The following is a 15,295-nucleotide window of genomic DNA, read 5'->3' on the forward strand; positions in this document are numbered from 1 at the left end:
AATATTTTAATTCTGAAGCATCTAGTGATCATGTCTAAATGTTTTGTTTGGATAATGTTGACATATAGAATGTAAATACATTATAAATATTAAGTAGTTACATACTTTATTTTTACATTGTGAATATTACAAATGTAAAAGTCAGAATGAAACAAAATGAGAAAGTTGGAATGAAATACTCTATTTCTATGTTGAATCATTTTGAAATGTTTGTCAAATTTCATTGAAATTGATGCAGTCCCACAAAACGTTTCTGTTTTCATGAAACTGCATTTTCTGGTGAAAAGCTGTTCCATCTAAATTTTTTCATCCAGGTCTAGTTAACAGTAACCCTTTGTCTAAAATGGAAACAAACATCTTAGAAAGGACAAAGGACATTAAAAAAAAATTCTAGAGTAATAGGAGGACTAGTTTGTGAGCAAGATGGAATTCTATGACACTGGGTTTTGCTCTGGTCGCTGGATCTGAAATCTAGGTGTGGAAACCTGGTGAAACTACAAACAAAAGTACTGACAAAACCTCTTAAGTAGCTTTGGGTTATAGTTCTTGTTTGTGAAAACTAGTGCTGTTGATTGATCACAGTTAACTCACGCGATTAACTCCAAAAAATTAATTGCAATTAAAAAATTAATCACGATTAATTGCACTGTTAATAGAATACCAACTGAAATTTATTAAATATTTTGGATGTTTTTCTACAGTTTCAAATACACCTCTACCCTGATATAACGCTGTCCTCGGGAGCCAAAAAATCTTACTGCGTTATAGGTGAAACCGCGTTATATTGAACTTGCTTTGATCCGCCAGAGTGTGCAGCCCTGCCCCCCCCGGAGCACTGCTTTACCATGTTATATGTGAATTTGTGTTATATCGGGGTAGAGCTGTATATTGATTTCTATTACAACACAGAATACAAAGTGTATAGTACTCACTTATTTTTTATTACAAATATTTGCACTGTAAAAATTGATAAACAAAAGAAATGGTATTTTTCAATTCACCTCATACAAGTACTGCAGTGCAATCTCTTTATTATAAAAGTGTAACTTACAAATGGAGATTTTTTTGTTACATAACTGCACTCGGAAACAAAACAATGTAAAACTTTAGCACCTACAAGTCCACTCGGTCCTACTTATTGTTCAGCCAATCGCTAAGACAAACAAATTTGTTTACATTTATGGGAGATACTGCTGCCTGCTTCTTATTTACAATGTCACCTGAAAGTGAAAACAGGCATCCGCGTGGCACTTTTGTAGTCGGCGTTGCAAGGTATTTACATGCCAGCTATGCTAACCATTCATATGCCCCTTCATGCTTCGGTCACCATTCCAGAGGACATGCATCCATGCTGATGATATTCATTAAAAAAAATTGTGTTAATTAAATTTGTGACTGAACTCCTTAGGGGAGAATTGTATGTCTCCTGTTCTGTTTTACTTGGATTCTGCTATATATTTCATGTTGTAGCAGTCTCGGATGATGACCCGGCACATGTTCGTTTTAAGAACACTTTCACTGCAGATTTGACAAAACGCAAAAAAGGTACCAATGTGCGATTTATTAAGGATAGCTACAGCACTCGACCAAAGGTTTAAGAATCTGAATTGCCTTCCAAAATCTGAGGGGGACAAAATGTGAGGCACAAAATAAAACATTATTTAGCATTGATTTCATTTTGAAGGTTTCTGTTGTTCCTTTTATGCCCTTTTATTTGTTTTTCCCCACTTTGTAGTTTATTATTTATCATAGTGGTAGTGCCCCAAGACTCCAATCAAAATCAGGGCTGCGTTGTATTGGATGTTGTACACACACAGGTGTAATTTTTAACGCCTTTATAAGAGAGTGTCAGGAAAATGGTTAGGTAAGAGCTCCATCTGATCTTCAGTTCTGAAGTTTGGGGGGCAGCCAGGGGAGGGGGACCTGTTATGGACAGTGCTGTGATTCCTGCTCTCAAGTCTTTGAATCTAGGCTCTGTCAACTTGAGTTTTGATTCCCATTGTGTACTGTTACCTTGAATTGTTGTGGAATTAGAAAGGGTCTGTAAGGTAGATAGGTCCTAATTTGTTGAGGGCCTTAAAGGCAAAGGCTAGAAGTCATTTAGCTGTACAAATAACACTGCACACATTGTGAAGCTTGGTTATGTGCTATGTTAAGAGTGACCAATGTGTTTTCTGCTTCTGTGATCCAGCTGATTTTATTGTTGGCATATCTCATAGAAGACTGTCATGGATGTGCTGCTAGCTAGCCAGAGATGGAAGTGTAGATTCTGGTATCAGTCTGTACAAAGGAGATCCAGAACCCATGTGTTTGACCTTTAATATTTCACAAGGTGGCTGAGTAACTGACAGAGATGTGCATCCCCAGGAGCGCAAGTAGTGCCACAAGAATATGAAGTGACCCAAAAAACCTCAGTGTTATAAGACCTGGGAAGACAACTGGTTCACCTCAGGGTAATAAACTTGCCCATTTAATGATAAACTGGATTAAATCCTTCGGACTTGCTCCACCACGCAAACTGATGGCTTGATAGCATGCAAATTACTTGTGAGCTAGGTGGAGAAAGAGGAAAACAGGAACTCCATGAACCATAGGAATGAACAATCAGACTGCTAGCATCTCATGATCTCTTTGGGAAGACCTGTGCTGCTGACATGACAGCAAAAATAGTAGCTAAGCTGGTTCAGTGGGAAGAGATGATGTTAGACTGTCGAGGTATAGTAGGGCCCTACCAAATTCACCGTCCACTTTGGTCAATTTCATGGTGATAGGATTTTTAAAATTGTAAATTTCATGGTTTCAGCTATTTAAATCTGAAATTTCATGGTGGTGTAATGGGGCGGGGGGAGTTTGCAGTACTACTACCCTTACTTCTGCGCTGCTGCTGGTGGCGGCACTGCCTTCAGCGCTGGACAGCTGTAGAGCAGTGGCTGCTGGCAGGGAGCCCAGCTCTGAAGACAGAGCCACTGCCAGCAGCAGCACAGAAGTAAGGATGGCATGGTATAGTATTGCCACCTTTACTTCTGTGCTGCTTCCTGCACAGCTGGGCCTTCAGTCAGCAGCTGCCACTCTCCAGCCACCCAGCTCTGAAGGCAAAAGCGCAGAAGTCAGGGTGGCATGGTATGGTATTGCCACCCTTACTGCTGTGCTGCTGCTGGCAGGTGCTGCCTTGAGAGCTTGGCATCTGGCCAATAGCCACCTCTCTCCAGCTGCCCAGCTCTGAAGGCAATGCAGAAGGGTGGCAATACCGCAACCCCCCTAAAATAACCTTGCGAACTCCCTGTGACTCCCTTTTGGGTCAGGACCTCCAATTTGAGAAACGCTGGTCTGCCCCGTGAAATCTGTATAGTATAGGGTAAAAGCACACACAAGACCAGATTTCATGGTCCGTGACATGTTTTTCAAGGCTGTGAATTTGGTAGGGCCCTAGGTTTAGGGCTTGTCTGCATGGGGAGTTTAGTGCAGAGTAAGCTAGGATGTGAATTTAAAGTGTACTAGCCACTCTGCACTAACTACTTACAGACCCCCTTACTTCCACTCATACTTTGTACTGAATATCGTCATGCATTAGCTACTCTACACTTGTTGCTCTGGGCTTTTTCCCCCCCATACGGTTTCTGTATGCTTACAGCTCTGTATTCCAACTTAAACCCAGAGAAAATTTACAACAGAGTTTCAGCCTGGAAGGAGTAAATAAGTTAAAATGGTCAGTTGTGTTGGGGTTTTGGACAACAAATCTATTTTTGTATTGTAGGTTGCATAACATCTTTTCAGTTGGTCAAATAAGTATCTCCAGTATTTAGCTGTAGAGGGTTGAGAGCCATTAAGCTGTCTTTGTCAATTCTCATGTTAGCATAAGAGCCTTTCCCTTGTTTGATACTAACAAAGACAAACCTGAAGTGCACTGAAAGGAAATTGTATTAAATATGCTGTGAATAATGAACACCAGCACTGTTGTACCTCACTACATAGAAGATATATCTGTGCTGGAAGAAGTTTAAACTAACATTGATAAAACAGGAAGGCTAGGTTAGCTGGATAACCTAAAAGCAGGAAAAAACCCCAAATGAAACATTCCTGGTTATGTTGCTCCTCAGATTATTAGAATCTACTGTCAGCACAATGGTAAGGATGATGGTTGCTTGCTTCTGAAAGTCCTTTGAGTCTTTCTGCGGTGTTCATTGAGTAGATAGATATTGGAGAATAAGCATAGTTTGCAACATAGGAAGTAGATAGAAAGTATGAGTTAGTTGTGATGACTCCACATATTGACACACTCTAATCAAGGTTTTTTAGGAGGGAGGTGTGTGTTTTATTTTTTTAAAATAAATCTTGAAGAATAATTTTGTGCATTTCCTGCTCATTTAAAAATATGCTAACTCAGTGTGGGTTTTTTAATTCAATTTAATTTTTGTATTGAGATGTTACATTCCATATTCTTTATGGAAATATGCTTATGATATTGATGTGGCATAACTGAGATATACTTATTCCCCTTGACCTGTCAGTCACCTGCAAAGGCACTGAAAATGCTCCTTTTTCAAAAAAAAATTCTCCCTTGGCTTCTGTGACTCTGTCCCTCTTTTGGTTCTTATCTTACTTTTCAAATCATTCCTTCATCATGTCCTTAAGAGGGTACTCCTCATCCCACCTCCACCTTTCTTTGGGTGTTCCATAGGGCTCTGTTCTTGGTCCTCTTTCCTTCTCCCTCTAAATCTTATCTCTGGGTAATCTCATCTGCAGATTCAAATTTAACTACCATCAATTGTGTAGACCTTCACTCCAGATAACTCCTATCATCTTCTGTACAAATTAAAATCTTGGTCCATCTCTCTGACATCTCCTCATGGATGTCTAGCTGTCAACTTAAGCTTAAATATGGATAAAATAAAGCTCTTAATGTGCCCCCTAAAATGCTTCCTGCTACCTTCTTGATTACTGTAAACACCACCACCATCCTGTCTGTCATTCTCTTTGACGTGGACTTCTCTCTAGGTTCTCCCATCCAGGGCTATATCTAAATCTTGCAGATTCCTTTCTGGATAACATCTCTAATATATGGCATTTCCTATCCATCCACTCATCTAAAACTCTTGTCTAGGCTCTTATCTTGTTTCTCAATTACTGCAACATCCTTTTTTCTGGCCTTGATAAGTGCACTCTTGCCCCACTCATATATGTTCAGAATGCTGCTATCAAGATGATCTTTCTAGCCCGTCACTTTGATCATGTCACCTCTCTGCATCCCTCCACTGGCTCCCACTACTCTGTCACATCAAATATAAACTGTTCATCTTCACTTTCAAACCCCTGACCTGTCACCCCCCCCCCCACCTATAATATCTCGCTGGCAATCAAGATGTCAACTCTTGTGTCCAATCAGACCATGATGCCACCCTTTATTGCCCACTTGTTAAATTTTCAAACAAGCACCTTCATATTTTCTCCTGTGCTGCCCCTCAGGCCTGAAAGGAGCTCCCTGTAAACATCTGCAAAGCTACCTCATTCAAACTCCTCCTTTTCTGTGATGCTTAGAGAAATATTGGCAACATTTAGGTGGGGGGTACGCTGAGACCACTAAACAATGCAGTCATGTTGACCAATATTGTCTCGTCATTTCCCTGCACTTCCCCATCTGACTGTAACCATCTGTTGTCTCTTATTTTATATTTCAATTGTAAGCTTGACCATGGGCAGGAACCATCTTTTTGTTCTGTATTTATACAGCATCTAGCACCACAGGGCACTGGTCCATAACTAGGGCACCTAGATGCGACAGTATTAAAATAAATAATAATGAATTGACATTAGATTACATCGTGACAGTGCTCTTGTTCATAATGAAGCTAGACATTTGTGCACTTTCAAGACTTTCTAATGTAACACAGTGCCCTTAGATGAGTTGTCAACAATGAGAATTAAACCTTGGACCTCTGGGTCTAAAACCATTAGTCTCTACTTACTGACTGACTTAAAAGGCTGACATCTGTTGGCTCAGAGGCTGTAGTGAACTCATAAACCTCTGTGGTTCAGCCACCAGAGGGGGCCAGAAACCTATAGAGTATAATTGTGTGAGATGCTAACACAGTGGTTCTCAACCTTTCTAGACTACTGTATCCCTTTCAGGAGTCTGATTTGTCTTACCTACCTAGGGTGACCAGATGTCCTGATTTTATAGGGACAGTCCCGATTTTGGGGTCTTTTTCTTCTATAGGCTCCTATTACCCCCCGACCCCAGTCCCGATTTTTGACACTTGCTGTCTGGTCATCAGCTTACAAAATCAGACAGAGAAATACAAAAGTGTCACAGCACACTATTACTGAAAAATTGCTTACTTTCTCATTTTCATCATATAATTATAAAATAAATTGATTGGAGTATAAATATTGTACTTACATTTCAGTGTGATCCTTGAGGCTATTTTTTCACTTGTGGGACTTGTCTGGAGCTCAAGCCCTGCCACATGGGGCTGAAGCATGTAACTTAGCTTCATGTGGCTGCCTGTGATGTGGGGCCCTGTGCCACTGGCCTGCTTGCCACCCCCTAATGCAGGGGAGGGCAAACTACAGCCTGCAGACCAGATCCAGCCTGTCAGGGCTTTCAATCCGGCCTGCGGGAATGCCAGCCCTGTGGCACAGCGAGGCTAAGGCAGGCTCCCTGCCTGCGCAGGCCCTGTGGTGCTCCCAGAAGTGGCCAGCACCACGTCCCTGCGGCCCCTGGAGGGGGAGGGGGGCGCAGAGGGCTCTGTGTGCTGCCCTCGTCTGCAAGCACTGCCCCCCCCACAGCTCCTATTGGCTGGGAATGGGGAATCGCGGCCAATGGGAGCTTTGGGGGTCATACCCATGGGCGAGGGCAGTGCGCAGCGGAGCCGCCTGCCCCACCCCACTCCCAGGAGCTACTGCCAGACATGCTGGCCACTTCCGGGAGTGGTGCGGGGCCAGGGCAGGCAGGGAGTCTGCCTTAGCCCTGCTGCGCGCTGCTGCCACCCTGGAGCCATTCGAGGTAAGTGGCGCCGGGCTGGAGCCCACACCCCGAGCCCCTCCTGCACCCCACACACCAGCCTCCTGCCCTGAGCCCCCTAAACCCCTGTCGCACCCTTCCTGCACCCCAGCCCTAAGCCTCCTCCCGCACTCCACACCCCCTCCTGCATCCCAACCTCCTGCCCTGAGCCCCCTCCTGCACCCCTCCCTCCTGTACCCCAACCCCTTGCCCTGAGCTCCTTCCTGCACACTGCACCCCCTCCCACATCCCAACCCCCTGCCCCAACCCTACATTCATGGTCCTGCTTACAATTTGCCCACCCAGATGTGCCCCTTGATCCAAAAATTTTGCCCACTCCTGCCCTAATGCCAACCCTGCACTTGCAAGCCCCCCAAACCCATCCCATAACCCCCTCCCCATGGGCTGCAACCCCCAGGTTGAGAAACAATTATCTAGATGAGTTGAGTACCCCCTGGATGACCTCTGAGTACCCCCAATGGTACACATACCCCTAGTTGAGAACCACTGTGCTAGCATTCCAAAATTACCTTAGTCATATTTATGGAAAGGTCCTTTGAGATGTGTTATGAAAAAGATTTATACTGGTGCACTAAATTATCTTGTTAACTTTACTTTTTAACACTAAAGACTATTTTAAAGGATACTTACTATGAAATGAGTTTTCACTTATATTTTAATAACATGCATATTATATAATTTTGGTAGTTTTTCTTTACAGGTGATCCTGTGAATTAATGTTCCATCAAAGATGGCAGAACACCCACCACTACTGGATACCACTCAGATTATAAGTAGTGAAATTCCTCTTCTACCTGCCCCTATTGTTAGTGGGGATGGAGCACAACAGGTAAAGAAACTTCAACACCTTTGCTTTCTTTTATGCCATATATACAAAAGAAATGTGGTTATGCTCATTAGCAAAAGTCTTGAAAATAATAGTCACAGCATTCTGATATCTCTTGAGAAGTCAGTGTAGATCTAGGCTCACTGTGTTTTTTGTTCACTTTCTAGGCTGTGGAATAGAGAAACTGCAGTCTGAGTACTGCAGGTGCGAGATTCTGATCCTTTTCTTGAGACATTTACATTGCCTATAGAGATTGTAAATATTACCAAAAAGTTTTTGGAAATATTTACAATTTAAAATGAGAGCCTGTTAACAATTATCATAGAGTTTAAGGCCAAAATGGACAACCAGATCATCTAGTTTGATCTCCCGTATATCACAGGTCACAAACACCACCCAGCACCCACGCACTAAACCCAACAACTGAAATTAGACTGAAGTATTACAGCCCACAAGAGACTAAACTGGTGTGTGCCACAGGTAGAGAATAGGCAGTACCGAGATGCACCAATGTCAGAGTTTCCTGAAATGGCAGGGAATTGATTAAGTGAGAGAGACCCAGATAATCCCCACAAATAACCCACATCCCATGCTGCAGAAGAAGGCACAAACCCTAGGTCACTGCTGATCTGACCTGGGTGAAAATTCCTTTCCAACCCCACATATGATGATCAGTTACACCCTGAGCATGCCGAGCAAGAACCAGCTAGCTAAGCCCATGAGAGAGAGAATCCTCAGTGCCACCTCAGAGCACTGGCCCACCCTGTCCTGTGTCCCATCTCCAGCCATGGCCATCTCTGATCTTTCAGAGGAAGGAGACAAAAAGCAAAAAAACAAGAATACATTGATGGGTGAGGAGTGTGTAGAAATCCCTTCCTGATCCTTGCAATTGACCTGTTGAAGCCCTGACGCTTGAGATTTGAGAGACATAAGACATACATGAGAAGAGACCCCCAGAGCTGCCAAGACCTGCCCCCATGATCACATGCAACCCTGTCATATAATCCCATTCATAAATTCATCTCTCTCTCAAAACTAATTAAGTTATTTGCCCCCACAACTCCTATTGGGAAGCTGTTCCAGAATCTCACTCTGAAGGTTTCTAACCTTCTTCTAATTTCCAGCCTGAATTTGGTCACAAGCAGTTTATACCCATTTTGTTCTTGTGCCAACATTGTCCTTTAGCTTAAATAGCTTTTAACCCGCTGTGGTTCCCTTTTCAGCCTTTTTTTCATTAGCTAAAACAAGCCAAGCTCTTCCAGTCCCCTCTCATAGCACAGGCCCTCCATTCCCTGGATCATCGTTGTAGCTCTTCTCTGCACCTGTTCCAGTTTGAATTCATCTTTCTAGAACATGGGCAACCAGAATTGTATGCCATATTCAAAATTAGTTCTTACCAGTTCCTTGTACAATGACATGAATATGTCTGTGTCTGTATTGAAAATGCCACTCCTGATCCATCCTTGGATCGCATTTGCCTTTTTTGCAGCTGCATCACATTGGTGACTCAGTCATCCTGTGATTGACCAACACATTCAGGTCACTTTTCTTATCTGTCACAACTGATGAGCCCACCGCTTTTTGTAGAAATTCTTATTAAAGCTTAAATACATAACCTTGCACTTTGTACTATTGAATTTCATCCCATTTCTGTGCAGAGGGTGGCTGCAGTCTTCCTCACTGCAACCATTTCTGTTGCCATCTTCCTGGCTTTATATTAGTCCAGCCCACACCTACTGAACTAAGCTTCATCTTCCAGTCAAGGGTTGCTTCTTCAGCCCAATCCCTGCATATGTGGCATTTCACATTAATTGGTCCTTTCTCGGCTTCCTTATTCCTTTCAGAAGTGATGTGTGGTAAACATCCCATCACACTGGCACAGTCTATACCCCAGTAAACCCATGTTGTATTACATCTCATTTTCTGTTTACTTCCATAAATTTAATTATTCTTTCCTTTGCAATTTGTTCTAAAATCTTGCATACTATTGAGATCAGACTAACAGAGCTGTAATTGCCCACAAGCATAGGTATGACATTAGCTATTCTTCAGTCATGCAGTAGTACCCCAAATAGATTTATTCAAAATCTTTGCTACTAGACTAGCAATCTCATGTGCCAGTTTTTTCAGTATTTTGAGGTGGAAATTGTCTGGTCCCTCTGATTTGAGTGCATTAAACTCTTCAAGTTTTTCTTCCACCTCTGTTGTGGTCATACCTATTTCTATGCACTCATTTCTATCAGCCATCCTGCCTTCGTACCCATGTTCCATATTATTCTCCTTATTGAAAACAGAGACATTGTATTAATTTAGTTTTTTGGCTTATTTAGATTATCGTTAAGCTTCTCCCTATCCACACTGCACACAGACCTCATCCTTCTTCATTCTATTTTTATGTAACTAAAAAACCTCTGACTACTTATATTAATTTCCTTGGCAAGAACTAATTCAGACTGGCTTTTAGCAGTTTTCACTTTATTCATACAATTTCTAACCTCCAAGATATAGCTTTCTCCACTGATCAATCTCTTTTTCCATTCACTATGGGCTTTCTACTTACTCCTAATAACCTTTTTGAGATAATTATTCATCCAGATGGCTCTGAAGTCTTTCCCTACAAGTTTTTCCCCCTTGCTTGGGATGCAAATTAAAGATAATTTGTGTATAGTTGATTTAAAAGAAATTCCAAGCCTCCTTCACATTGAAGCCATTGAGCTCTTTAGTCCAGGTGACTTCTTTAATTCCCTTAGTTTCCCAAAATCTGCCCTTTTGAAATAAAAAAACATCCTTGATGACCCAGTTTTGATTATCCTTCCATTTAATTTAAACTGAATCATCTTGTGATCAGTCAATCCAAGGTTATTTCCTATGACCAGCTGTTCTATGATGTCCTCACTACTTACTAAACCTAAATCTAAAATTGCATCCCTTCTTGTTGGTTCAGTGATGATTTGATGAAGGAAACTGACTTCTACCACATCCAGGAGTAAGTGGGCCCTACCATTATTAGTAGTACTTGTTCTCCAGTCTATATCTGGGAAGTTAAAAGTCTCACATTATGGCACAATTCCTGATAGTATTTATCTCAGAATTCACAGATCCACTGCTCCCAAAGAAACAGTACACACATTTACCAGTTTCACCTCAGGATCACTCAAATAGCATCATTTAGATTTGTTTATATTGAAAACAAGTAAAAGTTTGTTTAATGAACAGAGATTTGAGAAGAAGCAAGTAGAGTTACCGGTAATTGAAACAAATGGTTACATATAAAATAAAAGTTAACATGCTTTTTGGAACCTAAATGTAACAAGCCATTTCTTCTGTCTCACAAAGGATAGTCCATCTAAAAGTGTGTCTCCCATTGTTTAAAAAGCCAGATTGTCTGTGATTCTCTGTTCATAAGACAAGCCAGCTGGCTGCTTGTCCCTTAGCTGAAAGATACCTGGGTGTAATCTGCACCCCCAGATACCATTCTAACCATCCAGTGTCCTCACTTGTAAACAGGGTAACCCCTGCTGTTTGTTTTTTCCTGTATAGAATCTCCCCTGGTGACTTTGCAATTACTGGATTAGCATTTTGTTCAGGCTGTCAATAGGCATTCATTGTGAAGTATGCAATGCTCCGGTTTACATGTAGCCAGACAGGTAGATAACCATCTGCTGCCTGAAAGAAACTTGCGTATTGCTTTCTGGTGACCAGCTCACAGAGCATAAGAGCATAATTTTCAGTATATATACATAACTTCTTGCATATTATCCATCCATCCATCCATTTTGCAACAATTATGATGATCGATGTGACACAGGCTTTCAGTAGAGACCTTACATGACACTGTTTGACAAACTACAGAGACCAGACCGAGGGAATCCCTGTGACCCTCTGCACCCCAGTGCCCTCTGTCAGTGAATCCCAAGAGGTCCCTGGGTCACATCAAGTAATGTTTCAAAAAATCTGGTACCAATATAGATGCCAATTTTGTTGCTTCAGGAAAGTACCATATAAAGCCTTTTAATGGTTCCTCAAAACTAATAAAGAACATAATATACTTCTTATCAAACCAGCAGAAAATGTGCACTATATGGAGCAATATTATGCCACAAGGGAGTGGGACTCCATGGCCTATTGACAGTAGATCTTTGCTACAATAGACACTTCATAATCATTTTTTTTCTTCATTCTACATATGTTTGTTTTTGCTTTAATGAAAAACAAGATCCCTATACATGTCCAAAACAGGGCCATTTGGGGAATGCTTGTGAATGCTACTTCTAGCCCTGGGAGAGAGATCATGCCAAGGAGACAAAGGGATGCTGTCATATATTCCAAGAGTAACAAGGGAAATGGGAGCAGAAAGACATTTTAGAAGAGAAGCCTGGTTGCTTGGCTTTAAGAGGAAATGGAGTGAACTAGCCAAACTAAGATCCAGGATGAGGTCAAATTGGGATGAGAGCTGAATGAGGCTTAAATGAAGAGGAGGCAGAACTGTTAAGTGTTATGTGGTGGGTGTATGGTCAGAAGAGAATGGGGGAAGAAAATATGATAGTCCAGTTTGCTGTGTCTGAGAATCTTTTTCCTGGTATTAAATACATTTCCGAATTTTTACATATATTGTTTAAAAAAGATGGCAATTATTATATAATACAGGTAGAAATTATTCTGAAAATTTAAAACAGAGCTTTTATTTAATAAAAATACAGTTCTAACTACTTTTAACCAAAAGCAGAAGTAAGCCATCCCTGCCTAAACTAAACAGCAACCCATTAATCAAAAACTTGAATAAAAGGTATGGACATATTAAAGCTTATCTACTCACATTTCTCTCTAGACATTCAATACTTCTGCTTAACTACTATCCTCTTTTCATACCCTTTCTTCACATATTTCTCTCTTTTCTTTCCATTTCTAGTCTTACTTTACCTTTAGGTACCCATGTAAGTAACTTCTCTCTATCCCCTCCAAAAAATGAGGCTAATCAATCTGCCCTTTCATACAGCTTGTTTAGTAATGACCTCCAGGGTTTGAAGGAGTTTGTATTTTTGAATGTCCTTTGGGGGAAGTTTTATTAAAAAGAAATATATTCTGTTATCTTTTTACTAAGAAAGAAAAGAATTTGAACCAAGAACCACACTAGAGATTAAATTATGCCTCTTGTTAATTTTTTTAGGAGTAAAAAGTTTGTAGTTTATGCAGTATCTATCCTTAGAGAGCAGTCATGCATACAAACTGGATATAACCCTCAGAGAACAATTAACAGATTTATTTAAAATAATTCTACAAAATATGTTAGCTAGTTTTTCAGTTAATAACATTTAAGGACAGCTAATACCACTTTTTTCATTTCCATGTTCCAAGTTATATAACAGATATGGCTACAATTTAGCATCTCACAAAAATTAGCAAAACTTTTATTATCAATTGATTTGACTTTGTTTTTCTTTTGTGTGTGACCCTTAAATGACCCTTAAATAATTTGGAAATGTATTTATTCAGTGTCAGGAACCCTTTACTGGAAACATTTATTACTTTTCTTATCGTGATTTAGAAACCGGCATTAACTAAATACTTTTATGTTTGGAGCTTACAAAAGCCAGCACGTTCAGAATTGTAGCTACAACTCTATCATTAGTTCATCCAATTGAGACCCCATGGTACAAGATTGATTATGAAAAAACTGATATTTTACTTGGCCTGAGTTAGTGGGATAGTAGATATTTGTGATGCTGTTTATAAACATTCATCTGCAGCCTTTTTGAACACAACAACCAAAAGGTAAACATTTATTTCCCATGTTAAACTGCACAAAATAATAAACTAGGGTTTAGATTTTTGAAAATGTAATTTCTGTGAGGAGCTCTGGAAATTAGGCAGTAGTTGATTACATTGTTGCCAGTATGTGCACTCTGATCACCTGTTCTTTCTCTCTGTTATCTATTACCTCACGGTGAGACATGACAGGATTTTTGTCATGCATAAGGTACTGCAGTCATCACAGTCAGCCAGTCCATTCTTCGGCTAGCCCCTCCTGCCTCGATTGTTCTGTGGGATAGTCACACTTTCCCGAGAGGGATAGGAGCAGGGCTGAAAAAGTAAATTAATGGACTTACCAGTACACATAGCGGCCAGGGTCCTGGACAAGGTGGGTGGGTGGCACTGGGCCCCTGGAAGGGGCGGGGCTGGGGCCAGACTCCCCCAGCCAGCCCTTTAGCGCTGCCCGGCCTGCACTGTCCAGGGCTCTGGCGGCAATTTAAAGGGCCTGGGGCTTTGGCCGCTGATGCGGTAGCAGTGGCTGGAAGCCCCAGGCCCTTTAAATTGCTGCCGGAGACCCAGGGTAGTGGCAGCGGCCAGGAGCCCCGGGGCTGTGGTAGCGATTTAAAGGGACTGGGGCTCTGGCTGCTGCCAGGAGCCCTGAACCCTTTTAAATTACTGTGCCCTGGGGGAGCTGCCTCTTTTGCGCCCTCCCTCCTCTCGTCCCCATCGGTGGCCCTGCCGGTACAGTCGGCTGTGTACCTTCTTTCTTACCAGAACACCATACCTTACCGTACAGGCTTACTTTCAGCTCTGGATTTGAGACCCCAAAAGATGTTGTCTTACCATAAATAGACATTGGGTAGGCTCAGGGCCAGCTCTAGCTTTTTTGCCGCCCCAAGTGAGGGTGGGGGGAGAGGAGATAAAACTGCGATCGGCGGCACTTCGGTGACAGCTCTACTGCGCCGCTTCATTCTTCGGCTGCAATTCGGCGGCCAGTCCTTCCCTCCAAGAGGGACTGGGGGACCTGCCGCTGAATTGCTGCCGAAGACCCGGACGTGCCGCGCCAAGCACCTGCTTTCTGCGCTGGTGCCTGGAGCCAGCCCTGGGTAGGCTGCCCTGTTCCTCCTGTGGTGTGCAAAGGCACACACCGGGAATAGAACAGTTAGCTGGTGGAGACACAGTGTCCCTACTTTTTTCCCAACTAATCCCAGTTCTGATGGAGCTCCTTAATGCTATGTGTGAGGAATCTAGGTTGGTGAGGTTACCAGGCCTTCTCATCCCCCCAGTTCCAAGCTCTACCCAGATTCAACTCAGGCTAGTGGAGTAGGGCTGGCATTCTCTGGCTTTTCATTGCTACACAGTTCTAGAAAGTTCTGAGAAGGATGAGTGCTGTTCAGAGAGTGTTATCCTTCCGTTGCCTCAAGAGGAAGCTGATGTCTTGGCTAAAAATAACTTTAACACACTTGAAGCAATGCCCAAAGTAATGGATTTTGTCCTTTGCACAACAATATTGCAGTGCGCTCTTCATGAGCGTAAAGGTTCACATGTACAGAGCTCAGTGAAAGAGTAGGACATAAATTGTTAATTCTTTGTCTCCAAACTCTGGATTTGGATTTTCTAGCAGAGTGGTAGATCTTCCACTGATCAGTTGTGCTTCCTTAATATATCTTACACTAAATACACTATTGCTATTTAAT

General features: G+C 42.0%; 1 protein-coding gene across 1 annotated transcript in view; it reads left to right on the top strand.

Annotated features, from left to right (window-relative positions):
* Positions 1-15,295, top strand: part of FNDC3A (fibronectin type III domain containing 3A) — a 178,541-nt gene that overhangs the window by 12,867 nt on the left and 150,379 nt on the right. Inside the window, exon 2 of the mRNA XM_045013964.1 lies at positions 7,722-7,850. Within this exon, the coding sequence (XP_044869899.1) occupies positions 7,752-7,850 (99 nt within the window). The 5' untranslated portion in view covers positions 7,722-7,751. The remainder of the gene's footprint in view (positions 1-7,721; positions 7,851-15,295) is intronic.

The sequence above is a fragment of the Mauremys mutica genome, chromosome 1, assembly GCF_020497125.1.
Source record: "Mauremys mutica isolate MM-2020 ecotype Southern chromosome 1, ASM2049712v1, whole genome shotgun sequence".
Taxonomy (NCBI): Eukaryota; Metazoa; Chordata; order Testudines; family Geoemydidae; genus Mauremys; species Mauremys mutica.